At 42.4% G+C, this 20,863-nt stretch overlaps 1 protein-coding gene across 1 annotated transcript in view; it reads right to left on the bottom strand.

Annotated features, from left to right (window-relative positions):
* Eea1 (early endosome antigen 1) overlaps positions 1-20,482 on the bottom strand; it is a 104,865-nt gene extending 84,383 nt beyond the window's left edge. Inside the window, exon 1 of the mRNA XM_032911691.1 lies at positions 20,351-20,482. Coding sequence (XP_032767582.1) covers positions 20,351-20,374 — 24 coding nt within the window. The 5' untranslated portion in view covers positions 20,375-20,482. The remainder of the gene's footprint in view (positions 1-20,350) is intronic.
* Positions 20,483-20,863: the final 381 nt, after the last annotated feature.

Here is a 20,863-nt window from a genome sequence, read left to right as displayed (position 1 = left end):
CACAAAATAAGTAAATCTTTAAAAAATAAATTAAATGTCATAAGGATCTCTTTTAAAAATGTAGCTTTTAGCAAAAATCTTGCTACTTATATTTCTTCATCATTCCACCATAAAAACTAATTAGGCTAGGCACCCGTGGCACGTGCCTCTTATACCAACACTCTGGAGGCAAAGGTAAACAGATCTCTACACTGACAGGCTATACTGAATCATGGTAAGAGGGAATCTTGCCTCGTGAACCAATTTCCAGACTTGAGCCAGTTTGCAGACCAAGAATCCATTGAAAGATGTGACTGCCAGGGTCCCCTGAGGAAGAACCTTGATTTAAAAAAAAAAATACCTAAGAGTTTTACTGCTAGTCTTTTTTGGAATCTAAGGACTTTTACAAGGGTAAGTATATATTGTGAGCCAAGAAACTCAGACTTTCTGGCTTCTATTGGGCACTAGTTCATAACTGACACTGCTGATTCCAGTTAAAGTAGGGGTTTGTGAAGATGAGTTGATTAATGAAGTTTTGGCTGAAATCAACTCACAGGTCTAGTGGGTCCTCAAACTCTTCCTGTAGTTATTTCCCCGGTCCCAGAGTATATAATTGGGATGATATACTTACAAGTTGGCTGAATTCTGGTTCCCTGACCTGTAGAGTGAGGGCTACTGTGGTTGGAAAGCCAAAAGAGAAGCTACTGGAGTTGTCAGGGAAAACAAGAAATCAAAGACAATATTGAATCCCCGGAAGAACTGCAGAAATCAGTGCTAGCATCAAGGAGTTAAAAGATGCAGGGGTGGTGGTTCCCACCACATCTTCCTTTAACTCTTCTATCTGGCGAGTGTAGGAGACATATGGATAATGGAGAATGACCGTTAACTTAGTCAAGCAGTGACTCCCAATTTGCAGCTGTGGTATCCTTACTTGATTAGCATGTCTTCCAATACATGCTATATAGGTATTGATCTAGCAAATGTCCTTTTCTAGGTACCTGTCCATAAGAACCATCAGAGATCAACAATATGCTTCCAGTTGGCAACACCAACTTCTACCGTTTTACCTCAAGGTATATTAACTCTCCTGCCTTGTATCATAATTTAAGGATCTTGATCATCTGTCTCTTCCACAAAATTTCACACTGACCCATTCTATTGGTAACATTATGCTGACTGGGCCAAGTGAGCAGGAGGAAATAATCACTCTGGACTTGTTGGTAACAAACATGCACATCAGAGGACAAAAAATAAAGCCAACCAAAATTCAAGGGCCTCTACCTTAGTGAAGTTTTTAGGAGTCCACAGGTGTGAGGCATGCAGACATATTCCTTCTAAGGTGAAGGATAAGTCATTGTACCTGGCCCTCAAACCGCCAAAAGAAGAGGGAGGGAGGGGAGGAGGAGGAGGAGGAGGAGGAGGAGGAGGAGGAGGAGAAGGAAGAGGAGGAAGAGGAAGAAGAGGCAGTGGCAGAAGAAGCAGAGGCAGAGGCAGAGGCAGAAGAGGCAGAGGCAGAGGCAGAGGCAGAGGCAGAAGAAGAAGAGGAAGAGGCAGAGGCAGAGGCAGAGGCGGCAGCAGCAGCAGCAGCAGCAGCACAACATTTAGTGGGCCAGTTTGGATTCTGGAGACAGCTCATTCCTTCCATGTAAAGCACTGCCAAGAGTTTCCAGGCAGTTTCCATACTTAACTACATAGCTCATTATATACTCTTTGGGTGATTTCACTTATTAAAACCATAATCCAGACCACAGCTATCCTGCATATTTTCCTGTTCTTCTAAGTGTCCCTATCTGAGTACCTTGCAAGCACTTCTAAGTCAGCTCTCAGCTGGGTATTATAATGGCTCAAACCCTGTAATCCCAGCATCTGAAAGGGAGAGCAAGAGGACTGCCATAAATTCAAGGCCAGCACAGATTACACAGTGAGTCCCAGGCCATCCTGGGCTACAGTTAAAATCATGCATCAAGAAAAAATGCAGCTCATCAAAACCAAATTAATTGTCTTTTCTGGCAAACCTTTTCCCCATCTGCATTCCTTATCTCAGATTGCAAACCTATGGCACTAATCCTGGCAAACCCAAGCCATCATCCTTAGCGATTTCCTCTTTCTTCCTTAACTTTCACATCTAATCAACAAGCTAATTCAAATTCCTCCATGAATTTGGAGTCTATCTGACTTTCCTTAGCTACTTGGCCACTACACTACCTCAGTTCAAACTGTCATCTTCTCACTTGGCATATTAAAGAGAAACCTAGGGCTGGAGAGACATCTCAGTGGTTAAGAGCACTGACTGCTCTTCCAGAGGTCCTGAGTTCAATTCCCAGCAACCAAATGTTGGCTCACAACCATCTGTAATAGGATCTGATGCCCTCTTCTGGTGTGTCTGAGGACAGATACAGTGTACTCATATACATAATATGAATAAATGTTTTTTAAAAAAAGAGAGAAACCTAATATTACATCATATACTACCACATCTACATCACTAGGGCTTCCTAATAATCACACAATGAATTTGCCAGATTGCCTGAAATTCATCATAACCAGAACCAAAACTTTCATTCATCTCCATTCACCGCCATCCCAGGAGTGGGAAGTAATATTTGGTTAGGTGAGTTAATAACATCTTTATGAATTAAAAAAAAAATCTCAGGGAATCTAACCAAAGATAAACAGGACAGGTACAGTGGTGCATGCCTATAATCCTAACATTCACTAGGCAGAGGAACCCAGAGTTCCTGACCAGCTTGGATCAAAACAACAAGAATCCTGAAACAGATTTTAATTACCAGGATTCAGTGCAGCACTGGCAACAGGTAAAAGGAAGAAGCTACCATGGAAGGGTAGAGAAACAAAATACCGTCTACACTATTCAGGTTTCATGCAAAGGAAAGTCTTAAAACATTCTTCAACATGAAGTGAAAAGCATCATGCTGCATGAAAGAAGTCAGACAGAGGATTAATACTGCATGTCTGTACTTAGAGAGAACAGTGTCATTCACTGGTGGCAAGAAACGCAATAGTGGAGTTGTGTTTGCCAGTGCTGGGGAGACGAGGACTGGGAAGTTACCGTTTTATCAGCACTGGGTTTCACATGAAGATGAAAAGGTCCTACCAATGAATAACTGGAATGAGTATACAGCAATGTGAATTTAATTAATGCCACTGTGTCTTATATATTAAATGGCAGAAAGTTAAATCTTTTATATTATGCTATGTTTTTAAAATGTATTTTTCACTCATTTTCCTTTTGCTGTTTATAATTTTCCCCTTGATAAGTGTGTATAACTGTGTATGCCTGATGGGGCGGGCAAGGATGGAGGGCTCTAAGTCTTGCGTGTGCCTGTTAATGTATATGCAGACATGTACGCAGAGAAGCCAGAAGTCAATGTCACTCATTCCCCACTTCACATTTTGAAACAGGTTCTCTCACTGAACCTGGAGCTCAACAAGTTAGCTAGACTGGATGACCATGAACTCCAGGAATCCTCCTAACTACACCTCGCCCCTCTCTTTCCCCCAGGAGTGGGGATACAGAGTCTTGCTGCTCTTAGGTGGGTGCTAGGGACTGCACTCAGGTCCTCATGTTTGCCACAGCCCTTTAACAACTGAGGCATCCCCACACACAGCTGCCTAAGTTTTTGAGATCTCATGAGGTCTCATGAAGTTGCCCAGGCTTGTCTTGAACTCACTCTCCTAGCAGCCTTCACTCGCAGGAAGTCCAGGTAGTCATACCCATCCCTGGATACCAGGAACTGTTTATTTTATTCACAGGTTTTTCAAGAGAAAGGTTGTCTTGTTCTGTGTCTTGCAATAGTGAAGATTTAAACTAATGTTTCCTATAGTAGCTAAGTGTTCTACAACCGAGCCCCAATTCCAGCTCCAACTTATTTTTCCTTTTCTAAGCACAACTGATTATCAAGTTAATGGCATGAGCGTATAGAGAAAATAACAGTATTTAAGAACATATAGTTTAACTATATACTCTTAGTGAGATACTGGGGAAGGATAGAAAGAACTACTAAAAAGAATACAGAAAAATTCTTTTCACTCATTTTAGCAACAATATTAGCAATTACTATAAAAGCTTTTTATGTGTATTTTAGGAAAAGTGTAATTACTATTGAGAACGGTGGTGGTCTGGGTGAAAACAGCTCATGTTGAATATCCAGTGCCCAGTGTGTAGAACTGTTTGATAAGGACTAGGAGGTTTGTGTGTAACATGGAAACCCTCTGAACTGTTAAGCAACCCCCCAAATTAAATGCTTCCTTTTTATAAGTTGACTTGGCTATAATGTTTCTTCACAGCAATAAAAAAGTAACTAAGACAAAAATAGACAACAATATAAAATTAAAAGCATATGTAAACCAAAAAGCAATGGCCACTTTATAACTTTACATTAGAATATGTTTTATTGTGGTTGCCATTTAAAAATTATATCCAGAAGACCAGGCAGGCTGCCCATAGGCCTTCCCCACTCTGTCCCCCAGACACAATCTTCAAGGTCACCCCTAGTACTGCAACAGAACACAACCTGCAGCCACTCTTCACTGCCTACCACCCCTGTAGGTCCCACAGACCATCCCCCTCCTCCAGCCTTCCCCGTCCTCCGTCCCACCACCCCAAACTCCAGCTATGTCCCAGCACCCAACTCAGGGGCCACCTCCAGCTCAACCACAGGTCACACCTGCCAGAACACCAGGTAGGCTCCCCAAGACACTCTCCACTCTGTTCCCCCAGACACGGCAACAGAACATCAGCTGCAGCCTCCTTCCCCACTGTCCAAACTTCCCATAGATCCCATAGGTCATCGTCCCTGACACTAGCTCTGCCCTTCCCCCAGCCTCCAAAACCAGCAAGTACTTTCTTTCCATGAACATACCAATTGAGCGGATCACTAAAATAGGAAGCACACACTCTCTAAAAATCCAGAAAGGAAACACAAATCAAGGAACAAAACACACTAAAGACAAACCCAGAAATCAGCACCTAGCCCTATAATCATCCCAAACCCAGATTTCTCTAATGAGCATAGATGCAAAAACACCCAATAAAATACTTGCAAACTGAATTCAATACATTAAAAACATCATCTACTATGATCATATAGGCTTCATCCCAGAGATGCAGTGATAGTTTAACATATAAAAATCAGTATATGTAATCCACCATATAAATAAACTGAAAGAGAAAACCCATACGATCATCTCTTTAAATGCCAAAAAGAATCTTTGGCAAAATCCAATACCCTTTCAAGTAAAAGTTCCAGAGAGATTAAGATTACAAGGGACAACCCTAACATGACAAAGGCAAATGCTCCATCACTATCTCCAGCTTGAAGTCTCCTTCTTAAAGGAGACTGACAGACTGAACATGCAGTGGTCACACTCGCCATTAATCCCAGCACTCAGAGGCAAGTGGATTTCTGAGTTCAAGGCCAACATGGTCTACAGAGGGAGCTCCAGGATAGCCCAGACTAAAGAGTCTCAAAAGGAAAGAAGGAAGGAAGGAAAGAAAGAAAGGGGGGAGGGAGGAAAGGAAAGGGGAGGGGAGGAGAGGAGGAGAGAAGGAGAGGACAGGAGAGGAGAGGAGAGGAGAGAGAGGAGAGAGGAGAGGAGAGGAGAGGAGAGGAGAGGAGAAAAAAAGAGGAGGAGAAGGAATGGTAGTCATCAATTTGAAAAGATTCTGTACTGTATGATTCTAATCATATGATTTGGAAAAGGTAAAACTATGGAGCCAATTGAAAGATTAGTATTTGCTAAGAATAAAGAAAAGGAAAGAAACACTCCGGCCAAGGAAGCAGATCAGTAACTTGCTCAACCATGCTCAGAGAAGCTTTTGTTCTGCAGCAGAGACCCACACCCGGACATTTTGCAGAGTGAGAGGCCTTGGAACACTTGGCCCAAACTGGGTATCTCCATCAAATCCCACCTCAGGACGCAGGGAACCATGTGGAAGAGGAGACAGAGTATAAAGCCAGAGGGGATGGAGGGCACCAAGACAAACAGAGCTCTCTAAATCAACAGCATCTATGCACGTGTGAGCTCAGAGACTACCAGGTGGGGTCCTAGGAACTGAGAAGAGAAGTAGGCACATGCCCCCATCCCTAGCCCAGAAGCAACTCTGACTGATAACCAACTGCAAATGAACAGTTAGTTTTCTCCAGGAGAGTCTCCCTGGGTAAATAAACCACTCTTGAGGATACACGCCTAGCGGTGGATGGTCAACCATCAAAGAACTCAATGGCATCGTTGGAAGTTCTTTATTTCATAATGTCATATGAAATGGTTTCCCTTTTTTTAATTTTATCTTATTTTTATTTTATTTAAATTTTCTTCTCTCTTTTTACTCTACAGTTCTTTGCACATATATTATGGCTTCCAGGTTAGTGTCTTTATGGGTTTCTTAAGTGTGCGAATGAGTGCATCTTGGCATCCATATCTATTTCTTGTGAATTTTCTTGAATTCTTTTCCTTCTACTTGTTTCTTCTGTCCTATTCTGATGAGTTAGCTTTTGTTTTATCTTACTATATTTTAGAAGCCTGATTGTTTTTAGAGACAGAAGGGGGACAGATTGAGACGGGATGGAAGTGGAAAGGAACTGGGAGGGGTAAATAAAACAGAAACCCTAATCAGGATATATTATGAGAGAAAAAAATCTATTTTCAATAAAAAGCAAAAAAGAAAAAGTAATTAGATCACACAAAATTTTTAGGGAAGCAAAACTCAGTGTGTTTCTTAGGGTTTCTACTACTGTGAGGAAACATCCTGACCACAGCAACATTTAATTGGGGCTGGCTTACAGGTTCAGAGGTTTAATACATTATTGTCATGGCAGACATGATACTGGAGAGGAGCCGAGAGTTCTACATTGGGATCCCTAGGCAACAAGAAAAGAGTTACACTAGACCTGGCTTGAGTATCTGAGACCTCAAACCCCACTCCTTAGTGACGCACTTCCTCCAACAAAGCTATACCTACCCCAACAAGGACACACCTCCTAATAGTGCCACTCCCTATGGGCCTATGGGGGCCATTTTTTATTCAACTCACCACACTGTGGTAGTGTGGTAGATACACACCATCATGAATTTGGGCACACGATCTACAATACCAACAGTGAGCCCTAATGTACTACACTCTAAGACTGCAATAATGCATGAATGAAAGTCCATCTGTTGTGGCAAAGGTACAGCTACACAGGGTGCAGATGACAGAGAAGACGATGAACACGTGGGAGACCTCTTGCTCTTGCCCAGTTTCATTAGAATGCAGACGTACTCTTGAGAAGCACACTGTTTTAAAACTCCATGAGTTCTCTTTAGAATAGAAAAACGAAGTAAGTGATCAGCATGAAGAGCAGACACAGGCTGGACCTTGGCCTACCCTGTACATATATGCAGCAGATGTACAGCTTGGTCTTCATGAGGGTCCCCCAACAACTGGAGTGAGAGCTGTCCCTGACTCTGTTACCTGCCTGTGGATCCTGTTTCCCTAACTGGGCTGCTTTGTCTGACCTCAGAGGATGCGTCCAGTCCTACAGTGACTAGATGTACCAAGGTTGAGTGGAATGGTGGGGGCCACCCTTCCCAGAAATGGGGAGAAGGGAGGGGAGGAGCAAGGACGTGTGGGGTGGGGGAGGGGCTGTGACTGAGTTGTAAAGTGAATACATAAATTAATGAAGAAAGACTTATTCTGTCTTCCTGGAATACAGTGAAACTCAGGGTCAAAATCAGTAAAAGTTGTTTCATTGTTTTGGTTTGGTTTTTGGTTTAAGGATTTTTGTTTGTTCCTTTTTAAGGCAGATCCCACTGCATAGTTAAGACTGACCTTAAATGTATGATACTCCTGCCTCAGCTTCCCAAGTGCTGCAAATTTCTTTACATAAAGTTTTCAGTTGATACATAAAGAAGGAATGAAAATTTTAAAAATGCAAATGATGGTGAAATTAGTCTTTCTGACTCAAATGATATCAAAAAAACCTCTGACTCTCTCCTTTCAGATAAGAAATACTTTCACAGGTAGAGAGATGGCCCCGTGGTTAGGAGCACTGGTTCCTCTTCAAGAGGGCTCATACAGCAGTTCAAAACCGTCTTTTAATTCCACTTGCATAGGGCCTCCTGACAATTTCTTTTAGCCTTCACAAAACCATACGTGCATGTGCTGCACAAACATATATACAGGCAAAACACTTAGGCACATAATTTTTTTTAAAGAACACTTCTATTCTTTAAATTCTACTATGTATTTATTTATATTCTCTGTAGATATACTTACCCTGAGAGCTGTGTTAGAGTTTAGATTTCATCTGTGTTTTAATGCTCTTGTAACTCTCTTATGTAGTAAGTCTTTCTTACATTAATTCTAGGCTGTCCATGCAATTTGCTTCAGCTAACAGTAAAACAACCGAGACACAAGAAGACCTCAAATGTGCATTCGTGTGCGTGTGTATGTGTGTGTGTGTGTGTGTGTGTGTGTGTGTATCTGTGTGTTTGCCCCCATATAGAGTTTTCTGATAACTAACAGGCTGAAATACTGAGGGCAAAGGAGCTAGAGAGAAGAGAGTGCTGATAAATGCCAGTGCAGCCCCAGTAATCACAAAAAGCATACAGGCACATGTATACATGTGTAATCCCTCCCTCCTTCTTTCCCTCCCTCCCTCTCTCCCTCTTTCCTTCTCCCTCTCCCTCCCTCTCCCTCTCCCTGCAGGGAAGGAATAAACAGCCTACAAAAGTCATTGTAGCAAACAAAAACAGTCCAGAACTTTCTAACAAGTGTCTCTACCTCTTCAGAGACAAAAATCACAGGGCCTGCTTGTGAATTTTCAGCAACTCTGGGACAACTCAGAGTTCTTTCCCTCCCCCATCATGTTTGACAATTGTTTCCTGTTTGATCCTACTTTTTCACATTTGCATACCCACATTCAACCAAACAAGGCCTGGCAGGCACCCTGGTCCTATCATAAATTTGGACCTTCCAGAGCTACAGAGCCAGAACTGCTACAAGGGCCAACAGAGAAGAAAAGGAAGGAAAGCCAAGCTCTCTGCTACAGCCCGGAGCTCCACCCTAGACGCTCCCCTACTCCTCGGGAGAAGCGGAGTTCAGTTTCCACCACTCCTGCTCATCAGAGGAAAGAAGACTCTCTTAAAGCCTGCCTGGGCAGCTGCTGGAGCATCCACGAGCCCAAAGCTTCTGACCTGCTTAGGGAGCTTCCTCCAGTGGCTGGGGCAAAAGGCCCCATTACTGCTTCAGCCTCCAAGTCTCTGCACTCACTCAGCTGCAGAAGGAAATTCCTATTTTCAACTCCAAGACCTGCCTTCATATATTAATAAAAGACTAGAGTCAGCAACATGGCTCAGAGAGGAAAGGTACTTGACACCAAACCTAACAACATTACTTAGTTCAATACCTGAGGTCCACATAATAGTATGGAAGATGAGAAGCAACACCTACAAGCTGTCCTCTGACCTGTACATGCACGGCATGGCACCCATGCACATGCACATGTACACACACACACACACACACACATACACACACACACATATACACATACACACACACACGCTATTAATTTTCAGAATATGGCATTCATGTGTCTACTCAAAGTTCAGCTTGTAGAACTGAAAACTATTACACAATACTTTATAACCTAACAAATTCTAATCTACCAGCTATAGACACCTGTATAAAACACAGACTGTCAATTTCAACACAAGAGTGGGATGCTCAGTGGACGCCTTCTTCAATTACATGAGGCACTGGGTTTAATCCTTGGTATATCCAATTCGAAAGAAAGAAAGAAAGAAAGAAAGAAAGAAAGAAAGAAAGAAAGAAAGAAAGAAAGAGAGAGAGAGAGAGAGAGAGAGAGAGAGAAAGAAAATAAATAAATAAGAAAGAAATTAATTCAAAAGCTAGAACACAGAACTCATAAAATCAATATCTACTCAAATTGTAGGTGGCTGTCATAATTTCTGTTCCCAAGGAGATGCACTCGGAGTGAACTCTACATGAAGAACTTTCTCAGGACGTGATCTCAAGGGCAACACGGAGTACACCAGGGAAGAAGTACTGGGTAAAGGGAGAGGCTGAACAATACTGAACAGTGGCAGATCTGCAAAGGCAGCTGCAGCACAGTCCTCTAAGTTCTAAAACTGGGACAGTCCTTCACATCAGTCCCTCACTAAAGCAAAGGGATATTTCTCTCTATCCGTCACATCCGCTAATAACAAAATGTAGGCTGCTTCCAGAAAGAGGGTATAATCTTGTGGGGTCGGAGGGCTGCTTTTGTTTGCTATGACACACTCAAGAAATAAGGGGATGGGAGAGGAGGGGAGAGAAGAGGAGGGGAGAAGAGGAGAGAGGAGAGGAGAGGAGAGGACAAGAGAGAAGTTAGGAGTCATTCACAGCCTTAGCTCTGGGCAATGGGAAGTTGTCTCTACCCTAAATGGAGAGGTAGGTGTCACACTACTATGGGATGCCATAGAAAGCTGTCCTGGGGAAAGAGGAGTCTCGGTTAGAAAAGAAGGCCCATATCTTCTGAAACAAACTTACTACCTGGCAGGTAGCAGATTTTCTCACTGAATCCTGGCTTTTCCGAAGACCACTGCCTTTTCTTAACAAAGGTGACAAAAAAGAACAAAACATTTCAAGATTTTTATATATAACACACCAAAAATTCTATGTTGTAGATTTGCAAATGGTCAGCAAAAATCATGGTTCTTCCTTGTTTTTAACTAAAACCTTTAGCCTGAAAACTACTTAAGAGATCTGCCAGTTAGTACCTTCATGGACAGGTGGGGAAAAGGAAGATGAGCAATTTTCTAATATCATATTGGTAGCAGAGGTAAAACCAGAACTAAGTGAATTCTCTGCTTTCTCTGAGCTTAAAATCTCTAAGCTTAAAATCAAAGCTTAATGAAATCAAAATAACTTTGAGCAAGATTTTTATTACAATGCACAGAATTCCAACTTCCTCTATTATCATTTACATTTTCAAAATTATTTACATAAAAAAGTGAGTTTTATATTAAATAAATATCAGGGGTAGTTGACCCAAGGGAATATTCTGTAATAAGCTAATGATAATAATAGCTAATATACAAAGGTTATAACTATCACAACTCCAAATACTTTTATATCACTGAATACTCACAATGCTGGGAACAAAGGGTAGCTCTCACTTAGTCAGTGGGGGGAAATGTAAGGTCGGAGAAGCTAGCTTAGTTGTTAAGATCACAAATACAGGGCTAGAGGGATAATTCAGTTGTTAAAGATGCTTGCTGCCAGCTTGCTGACGAGTACAAAGTATTGACTCCCCAAAGACAATGAAAATTGCAAACATAATAATAAGTAGGGCTGAAATTCCACCTGGCTTCAATGTTTGTGTTTTAAATATTAAACATGCTCTGTATCACATCCCTATACTACTTGTAAATTTTTTGAACTTTTCAAATTTTCTTGATTCCTGTCATTTACTCTCAAAATGAAACGTATAGATTTATTATTTAAAATAATTTTAGCCCAGTGTGAGGGCTCACAACTATAATCCCAGGACTCAAAGTTGCTGGGAATCCCAGCCAGGAGTTGCTGGGAATTTGAAGTTACTTCGGACAACATAGTGAGTTCCAAATCACCCTAGGCTACAAAGTGAGATTCTGGGATTTGTTTTTATTTTTTTTAATTAATAAATAATAAGACCTAGCACTTAAATGTATTTTGGCACAGAATGGTTGTCTTACTTAGGGTTTCTATTGCTTCAACAAATATACCATGACCAAAATATAAGTTGGGGAAAAAGGGATTTATTTGACTTACACTTCTCTTGAAGGAAGTCAGGACAGGAACTCAAACAGGGCAGGATCCTGAGAGGCAGGAGCATTGCAGAAGCCATGGAGGGGCGCTGCTTATTGACTAGTTCTTCATAGCTTGCTCAGACTGCTTTCTTATAGAACCCAGGACCATTAGCCAAGAGATGGTCCCACCCACCATGGGCTGGGCCCTCCCCCATTGATCACTAATTGAGAAAATGCCTTACAGCTGGGTCTCACAGAGCCATTTCCACACCTGGGACTACTTCCTCCCTGATGAGTCTAGTCTGTGTCAAGTTGTACACAAAACCAGACTGTACAATGGTATAAAGTTATACATCCTTAAAAAACTTTATATTATTTACTTATGAAAGTTCAAATAAAATACCACTGGAGACCCTGGAAAACTTACACATTTGCACTAATATAAAACTTAACCATGGTTTGGTATTAAAAACTGAAATGAGAAAGGTATCTGGCTTTTTACTGAATTGCACCTACTGGCATGAATGGTGTAAAATGAACCCTGCGTGCTAGAGCTCCACTTGCCCTCTTCATTTTATACAGTCCAGGATCCCCTACCGCATGAACAATCCCACCCACAATTAAAATGGGTCTTTCCACAGCAATTAACTTAAGACAACCCCCTGTAGACATTCTCAAAGGCTCACCTTAACCCAAACAAGTCCTCAAAGCTGCTCTGGAAGGCTTTCTTCCTATGTGTCCAGTTCACAATACTAACCATCATAGTTAATAATTTTTTAAAACCACAGGTTGGGCCAGAAGTATGGCTCAGTGGGTAGGCACCTGCCACCAAGCCTGCTGATCTGAGTTTTATCCCTGGGACACATGGTAGAAGATCACTGACTCCAAATTGTCCTCTGACCTCCATATGCATACCACAGCTTGTTCACATGGATACATGCTCATGCATGCACTTGCTCTCCCTCTCATTCATTCATAGATAGATAGATAGATAGATAGATAGATAGATAGATAGATAGATAGATAGATGGACGCATGCATACATAAATACATAGATATAGATAGACAGATAAAGACAGATTTAGAAAAAAATTTTAAAAGCAGAAAGGCCAAAAGCACTAGTCGCTCAATCATGAAAACTAGAGTTCATAGCCCAGCACCCAAGCTAACAAAGCTCCAAAAGATCCAACACCCTCCTCTGGATCCCACAAACAAACAGACACATGTGAACCCATATATTCACAGATAAATACACACACACACACACACACACACACACACAAAACCCTTTTGAAATTCTTTGAAATTAAAGCTTTTTAATAAATATCAAATAAGCAGTGCTAGGACATGCTTTAAGGATGACAGGTAACTACCACGAATGTAATACTTCATTACTCTGCACTTCCTTTCCTCCATTCTTAGAAGATTGCTGGTCTGTCCTGCTTGTTTCTGTGTCTTTGTTCATTTATTATCCTACTTTAAGATTCTCTTGAAAGTGAGTGAATGTGACATAGGTATCTCAGTGGCATTCTCAGTCCTCATTGAAACTGACTTCCCTTCAACATTCATACACATCTAATACGTCCCTCCACTTCTCTCCAAATGCATGACATGTATTCCAGCTGTCCACAGAGCATCTTCCTCTCAAATATTCTTCTACCTGCTTCCTAACGTTTGCCTATTCACCCATCATCTCAGCTATTCAAAATCTCCAGACTAGGGACTCCAAAATTTAGGAGGGGAGAAATGAAATAAATAAACTGCAAAAATAGTGCAGTAATACTTGGTGTGACCTGCAATCTCGCACTTAGGTAGATGTGGCAGGAAGACCTCAAGAACAAAGCCAGTCTGGGCTATGTAACCATGAAGGAAAGACGAAAAATGAAGATAGTTGGAGAGAAGAAAATGAGGGAAGGGAAGACAAAGGAGAAATGTATTTGCTAAAGATACATAATAAAACCAAAATTACGTAACATTTGTCAAAACGTTGGATAGCATGGTGAGCAAGCACATAATGAACATTCCTTCACTTAGTACCATGTAAGCCTGTAAAGCAGACACTATGTTCAAGTTACAGATACATCAGCTAGCTTTCAGAAAGTCTGACCATTTATTCCAAACTTACCCTCATGAGCAGCAACCCAAAAATTAAATTACTACTATTCTACTATAACAGTTAAGTACTATGAGATGCTTTTGGAGAATAAAACTAAAAGCAAATAACTCCTGGTATTAATTGACTGGGGGAAAGGGGTGGGGGAGATATCTGAGAAATCACAACCTAGGTTGTGAGAAAAATAATTAGTAAGAAATGGTCAGGTCTCTGTGTGTACAAAGATAAGCAGAGAGAATATCCACAGTGATATGAAGGACCAGAGCACTAAGGTCCTATGTGCAAAATTAAAAGTCTAGACATCTGTAGAGAGAATCTCTTAGAAGTATCACCCGTCAATAAATCAAGCTGATGGCCAAGGAGCTGAGGCAGGAAACAGGAGGTGAAACACTGGCAGGAAGAGAGGATTCTGGGAAATAGGAGAGATATAAAGGAGAGATTCAAGAGAGACTCAGAGGGAGTTGCTGAGGAAGATGCTAAGGAAGAAGCAGGCCCGGAGTAAAGGAGAGGTAACTAACCAAGTGATAGAGAATGGTTTGAATGGGTTAAAAGAAATTATGAGTTAGTCAGGGAGTGAGCCAAAGCTATGGCCTAGGCAACTAATAAATAATTAGTCTCAGTGTGATTGCTGTTGGGAACTAAGTGGCCAGGAGGAAAAAGCTTATTTATTATTTCATAGACATCTCCTACAGACATGCTTATGGATGGGGATATGAAGTGTCTTACAAAAAGACTCATGTGTGACAGTTTTGTCCCCAGTCGCTAGTGATATTTAGAAGTGATTAGATCAAGTCACTCACTAACTTTATCAATGGATTAACTGCAGCTGCAGGGTCTATGAAGAGGCGGAGCCTAGCTGAAGGAACTATGTTGCTCAGGCTGTACTTTGACAGGTATGTCTTATCCTTGGCCCTTTGTCTCTGACTCTGTCTCTCTTTCTCGTTGCATGCTGGCCACTATGAAGCAAGCAGCTGTGCTCCAATAAGCTATCTCTACCATGATGTACGGTGATGGAGCCAACTGACAAGACCTATGTCTCTGAAACTGTAAGCTAAAATATATCTTTTCTGCTTCATGTTGATTTTCTTAGGCATTTTGCCACCAGTTGCCTTGGATACCCCAAGATGTTAGGGATGTCAGAGCCTTGTGATACCTGCTGAGGAAGGCTGCTAACAGGGAGTGGGACCAGCTCAAAAGAAAGAAGTTTGTTATAGCCATCAAACATGAAAGGAGTTGGAGATCTGAAGAGCGCTTTGACATCTGATATGGAGATGCAGAGTTTGGAATTTGCACAGATAGTTTTCTGTCCTGCTTTGATCCAGTATTTCCTTACTATGACATTTTGGAATGGTAATGTATATTCTGGGATGTCAGAAGTATACGATCTGCTTTTTGAGTTTGATTTTATAGGGGATTACAGTTAAGAGATTGTATGGATCTCAGAAGAGACTGAACTTTGGACTTCTAAACGTTGTTGACACTATAGACTAAGAGGGCTTGTGAAGTTGGAGTAATGAGGTAACAAATGTTAAAGCAAATCAAGTTAAATATTAGCAATAGTCAGATACGGGTCGTCTTAGTTACTATTGTATTGCTATGAAGAGACACCACAATCAAGACAATTTACAGTTTTAGAGGGTGAGTCCATGACTATCATGGTAAGGGCACAGGGGCAGGCAAGTAGGCGTGTCACTGGAGCAATAGCTAAGACTACATCTGATCAGCAAGCTGCAGGCAGAGGAACTGGGACAGCTTTGGCTTTTTAAACCTGGAAGCCCACCCCAGTGCCACACGCCCAAGGCTATACCTTCTAAAGAGTCCGCTAACTAGGAACCAAGCATTCAGAAGTATTAGCCTATGGAAGTCGTTCTCATTCAAACCACCGCAGAGTAGAGCAGAGAAAGGTGCTCTTCACATTACTTTACTCTCATGACTTTTCCTAAGTTCAAACTTGGTTCCAGATGAAAAGTTAAAAATATAGTATGCTAGTATTCAACTACCCATTCTTTTCAAAACAGCGCCCCTAACTACATGAGACCGCTGGATGGCTGAAATGCAGTTAGCTCAGTTAAGCTGTGCCATTAGAGTTAAGCGCATCCCAAAAACTTAAGAACAAAAAATCAAAGTCTTACCAATTTTAGATGGTTCACATACAGAAATGTCTCAAATCTACTAGCTTAACAGACTGTTTTCACCATCTTCTGTTTACTGCTTAAAACTATGACTACTTCACTCTTGGCTTAAAAATGACTCATGTTTGCACTGGACAGAACTGACCCAAACAATCGAACCTCGGGGTTGGGTTTCTTCCACATTACTTTACAAGCTTCCCTCTTAGCACCTTTTTGCTTTAAATACACTTCTATCTCTAAGACACTTGGTTTTAGGCAACTATGTGCCTATTCACTGCTGTCTTGGGTTTTCAGCACATAGCAACTGCTGTAAGTACTGCTACTTAGTGTTTTGGTGTTAAAAGGTATTATTCTAAGGAAGAATAACAGCAGGAGAGAGAAATACCACCCTCTCTAAATCATTGCTTGCATCATAACGCCTCTCCTGCCATAAAACTTTCTCTCCCTGATCATGAGCTTTCTTCATGACCCCGTCTAATGACAGTATTTCCAAGATGACCTTTCTGCTATGCTACATTAGTCTTTAATAACATTTCACAAAGACAGTCCCTGAAAGAAAATTGGGCCTCACATTTCTCCCACGTCTTACACCATGCTAACCACACAAAATGATCAGTAAGGAGAAGAAGGAAGCAAAATTCTTGGAAAAGGGAACGGATTGGGAATTTGTAAAATTTGGCCATAGGAACTGGAGAGACTGCTCAGTAGTTAAGATTTCTTGCTCACCCTGAGAGGACCAGGGTTCAACTGCTATACCTGCATGGCAGTTTATAACTGTCTGTACCTCTACTTCCAGGGGCTCTGCTGTGTTCACTGGCACCACGTATGAACATGGTACACATACATGCACGCAAGTTGAACAGAAATAAATATGTATTTTTTAATATGGCTCTAGTCTCTAATAGGCTTTGGAATCTACCAACTTCATTGATGTAGATAAATCATGGCATCCCATTCACTTTCTACTTTCTGACTTGTAAAACCAGAGATAAACCAAATGACCAACAAAACAGTCCTTCCATTTCTACATTCTGAATTAAATACATTCTTTCTTAGAAATATTTTACATTTGTCAGCAAAAGAAAACCTAATGTTCTATTACTAAATCACACTGTGTTCTTTAAGAAAGAAGTTGCACAAAATTTGCAAACTGCCTAATGTGTAAATGCTGATCCTCTTTCTGGCCACTGAGAGCCTTAAATTCAAGTATTTCTCAAAGGATCTATGAGGGCTTGAATAAGAGTGTGCCCCACAGTTATGGGTTTGAATACTTGGTCCCTGATTGACAGAACTGTTGGGGAAGGATTAGGAGGTGTGGCCTTTTTGGAGGAGGTATGGGGCGTGGAGGGCAGGTTTTGAGGTTCCAAAAGTCTCAGGCCACTTCCAGTGTCTCCCCTAGGCCTCCGAAGTGTACATAAAGATGTGAGTGCTCAGCTGTCCCTGCGGCCATGCCTCTGCTCCACCGTCATGGCTCTAACTTCTGAAACCGTAAGACACAAACGAAACACCTTCTTTTACAAGCTGCCTTGTTCGTGGTGTTTATCACAGCAACAGAAATGTAACGAGGCTAGTATCTGAATCAAAATACTTACTCCTCACATCCATATCAGAGTGTCTTAATCACCATTACCATCTTTCCAGACCTTTCTAAGCCTCAATAACGCCTTTAGTAAGCTAATGGAAGAAGAGGAAGAAGAAAATTTCTGTGATGTATCCTAAGGACTGACTAGTAATGTTCAAAGACTAAGTTAGAATTTATTATATATGTAATGTCCTTTGTCTTTCAAAATGTTATCTAAAGTATACCAATCAGAAGAAAATTATAATAGTCAAAATAAAAGGTCATCTAAAAACAGGATGTGAAGGGCAGTGAGATGTAGTTGAAAGCATAGAGACTGCTCAGCAAAGCTCTAAATCAGTGTGTGTAGTTTCAGTTTTGTATCTTAATGCCATTGCTGAGAAATAAGGTTGACAGGCAAGGTGAATAAAATTGACATTTACAAAATTTAAAGATTCATGTTATACCTGTTAGCAAAAACCACCTGTAGAGTTAATAAAAAACACCCAGTATAGGATCTACATTAGTAATGTAGATCACAAGTCCTATCGTCATCAAAGGCAGACTTGAACACCTTCAAAGAGCTACAGGGTCCTCTCTTAATTTAGTCACTCCTCACTCGAGTAGCCTCATGTCCCACCCATCCCTGAATACCATCTCACTTCTTAAACTTAACTGTTCATCTCCCCCCAAGCATGTTTTGCTCCTTTAATGGTCCCATACTTTTATAAAGGCTATTCCCTCGGCCTGACAATGTCCTTCGCTCTCAAGCTATAAATATGCCCTCCTTCCTAAAGCTTATCATAACTGCCTAACACCCTCCTCCAAAGTAGCTCCCAGAGCATTCCTCATTCTTCCAGTTCACAGCACTGTAATTACTTTTTGATGTTCACCTCCCCAACCAGGTTCTGAGTTCTAAAGGGAGGGCCACATCTTATTAAAAACCATTTCATAGCTCCTAACATTATGCCTGAATCCTACTGAAGCTCAACACACACACTGTAGAAGAGAACATTAACTATAAGAGACATTTCAAGATTTTCTATTGATGGATATATCCATATACATCATATACACATACACATATACATAATGGTGGCTCTCAACCAGAGGCAATTTAGCCCCTAGAGAACATTTGGTAAAGTCTGGAGATAATTTCGGTTGCCTCAAAGCAGATATAATATTGGAAGTAATGTTGCTACCATTTACTCAATAGAAGCATGGATGACCTTAACTACTGACAAATACACCCTAGGCCACCACTAGGACAGAATGACTTGCTCACAAGAATCTCTAGTTCCAAGGCTGAAAAGCCCATTTGTCAATCTGGTTTATTTAAATATGAGGATTCAGTAATACACCTCAGCAGTAACCACAGTAATCACCATGTGTTGGTCTTGACAAAGACTTCTAGAATAGATAAACAAACAATACTAAGAATGACCTTCACATAATCCCAGGTTTTCAAAACTGGAAAGCAACCCACATTTTTTGAAAGTCAGACTGTAGCCACCAGAAGCAACTCCCAAATCAGAAAACACTGTTGACAAACTTTAAAACTACAAACTCCTTTTCTTTTGTGTAACTATGACAAATATATTATATATATACATATAATAATCAATCATGCACAGAAGCCTTTACTCTTGGACAAGGCAACTGATGAGGAGAGAAAAGGGTATGCCCTTGCTTGCTACCAAAGTACTGCTTTATGAAAATTTCAAAAAAACTACCAAAACGATTGCAAAAGGAAAAAAGAACTCAAATGTCACTCCAGAGGGTCAGAGGCAGGAGTTAACTATTTTCCCTCTGATGCATGACCAGATGACTTCAACGTTTCACAGAAGCTGTCTAAACAGAATCTTCCCTTCCTGTGTATTAGCTGACTCAACCCTCCTTGGCACATTCCTTAACTAAATACTACACATTCATTAAGTTCCTGTCCTTTGAACTAATTCTCCTACTCTCTAGGTAACATCTCTTTACATTAACCAGTCTCAGAAGTGAGCGAATGGAAGCCATCCAAAACAAAACCTTGAGTAGGCAACTCTTATTAGAAGAGATTTTAATTATGTTATTCTAGGAACTGGTACCTAAACAAAACACCTACAGCTTTCCAACGCTCTTACCTTTTTACCCTCAAGATTTTCCAGATTTTACATTGAGAAAGCCCCAGTAGAAACTAAACTGGAGTGCATTTGCCGTTTGATCCATTTATTCCTGGATAACTAAAATGAGGTTCTGGGTCTTGGAAAGGAAAATGCACTTGTAATTCTTAAAAGAAAGTTTCCAACAGTGAGTAATATCTTCCTTCTCCACTTTGGCAGTTAAGCTTCTTCACGTCCCAGCACTAGGCCGGGTCTCCCATTACCCTCTTGTACGGTGCAGATGAGTAAGGAAGCAGAGCGTCGAGAGGCAGGTGTGTGTTGTGGGGTAAGTGGAGGCACGCTGGATCAGGGAAGGGCCCGGCAGCCGCCCACCGCCCAGCACAGCCGAGCACCCACGGGCGGGGAGCGGGGAGGGACGCGCGGGCACCACACCCTCCAGCCCGTGGTGACAGCCCCGCGCGGGAGCCGGCCTGGGGCCTCCGGGCTCCGGCCTGCGCCCCGCCCCACCCGCAGCCCAGCTCCGGCAGGACCAGCAGGCCTCGGCGCACGCTGCCACCGGGCCTAGTGGAGCCCCGAGCACCCCCGCCCGCCTGCCCGGGCTGCCCGCGACCAGGGCTCGGACGCTCGCGCTCACGTGCTGCCGGAAGGACGGTTTCACTCTTACCCTCTGCAAGATCCTCCGAAACATGGTTTGTCCAGCCGCCGCCGCCGCCGCCGCCGCGGGGACTCTCCGCACCCAATGCGGGTTACTCACGACTGGAGGGCGCGAGGGCCGGCAGCCGAGCCGGGAGGAGGGCGGGGAAGAGGCGGCGGTGGACGCGGCTTTGGCGGCCCCGACTTCCCCACAGGCGGCGAGAGGCTGAGAGCACGAGCCAGCGAGGAGGTAGCCAGCGAGCGCCCGCCTGCCGGGCCGCCCCCGTAACTGACAGCTGGGCGGGCCCGCCCGCCCGTGGCCGAGGGGCGGAGTCGCTGCAGCCCCGCCTCCTCGGCCTGTCCATCCGCAGGAGGGCGGGGCAGGAGGAGGGCCAGGCTTAAGGGTTTGACCAATCGGAAGCGGGTCAGGCGTGACAGACAGGCGGCAGGAAGCTGATTCTTCAGCTTCTTCCGCCCAGCGCTTGGACCTCTGGGCGCCGGACCCTGCTCAGGAATTTAGAGGGCTGCATCCTGATGGAGAAGC

Source organism: Rattus rattus, chromosome 1 (genome assembly GCF_011064425.1).
Source record: "Rattus rattus isolate New Zealand chromosome 1, Rrattus_CSIRO_v1, whole genome shotgun sequence".
NCBI classification, from domain to species: domain Eukaryota; kingdom Metazoa; phylum Chordata; class Mammalia; order Rodentia; family Muridae; genus Rattus; species Rattus rattus.
The sequence above is the reverse complement of the archived record's forward strand: the minus strand, read 5'-3'. Positions and strand labels throughout refer to the sequence as shown.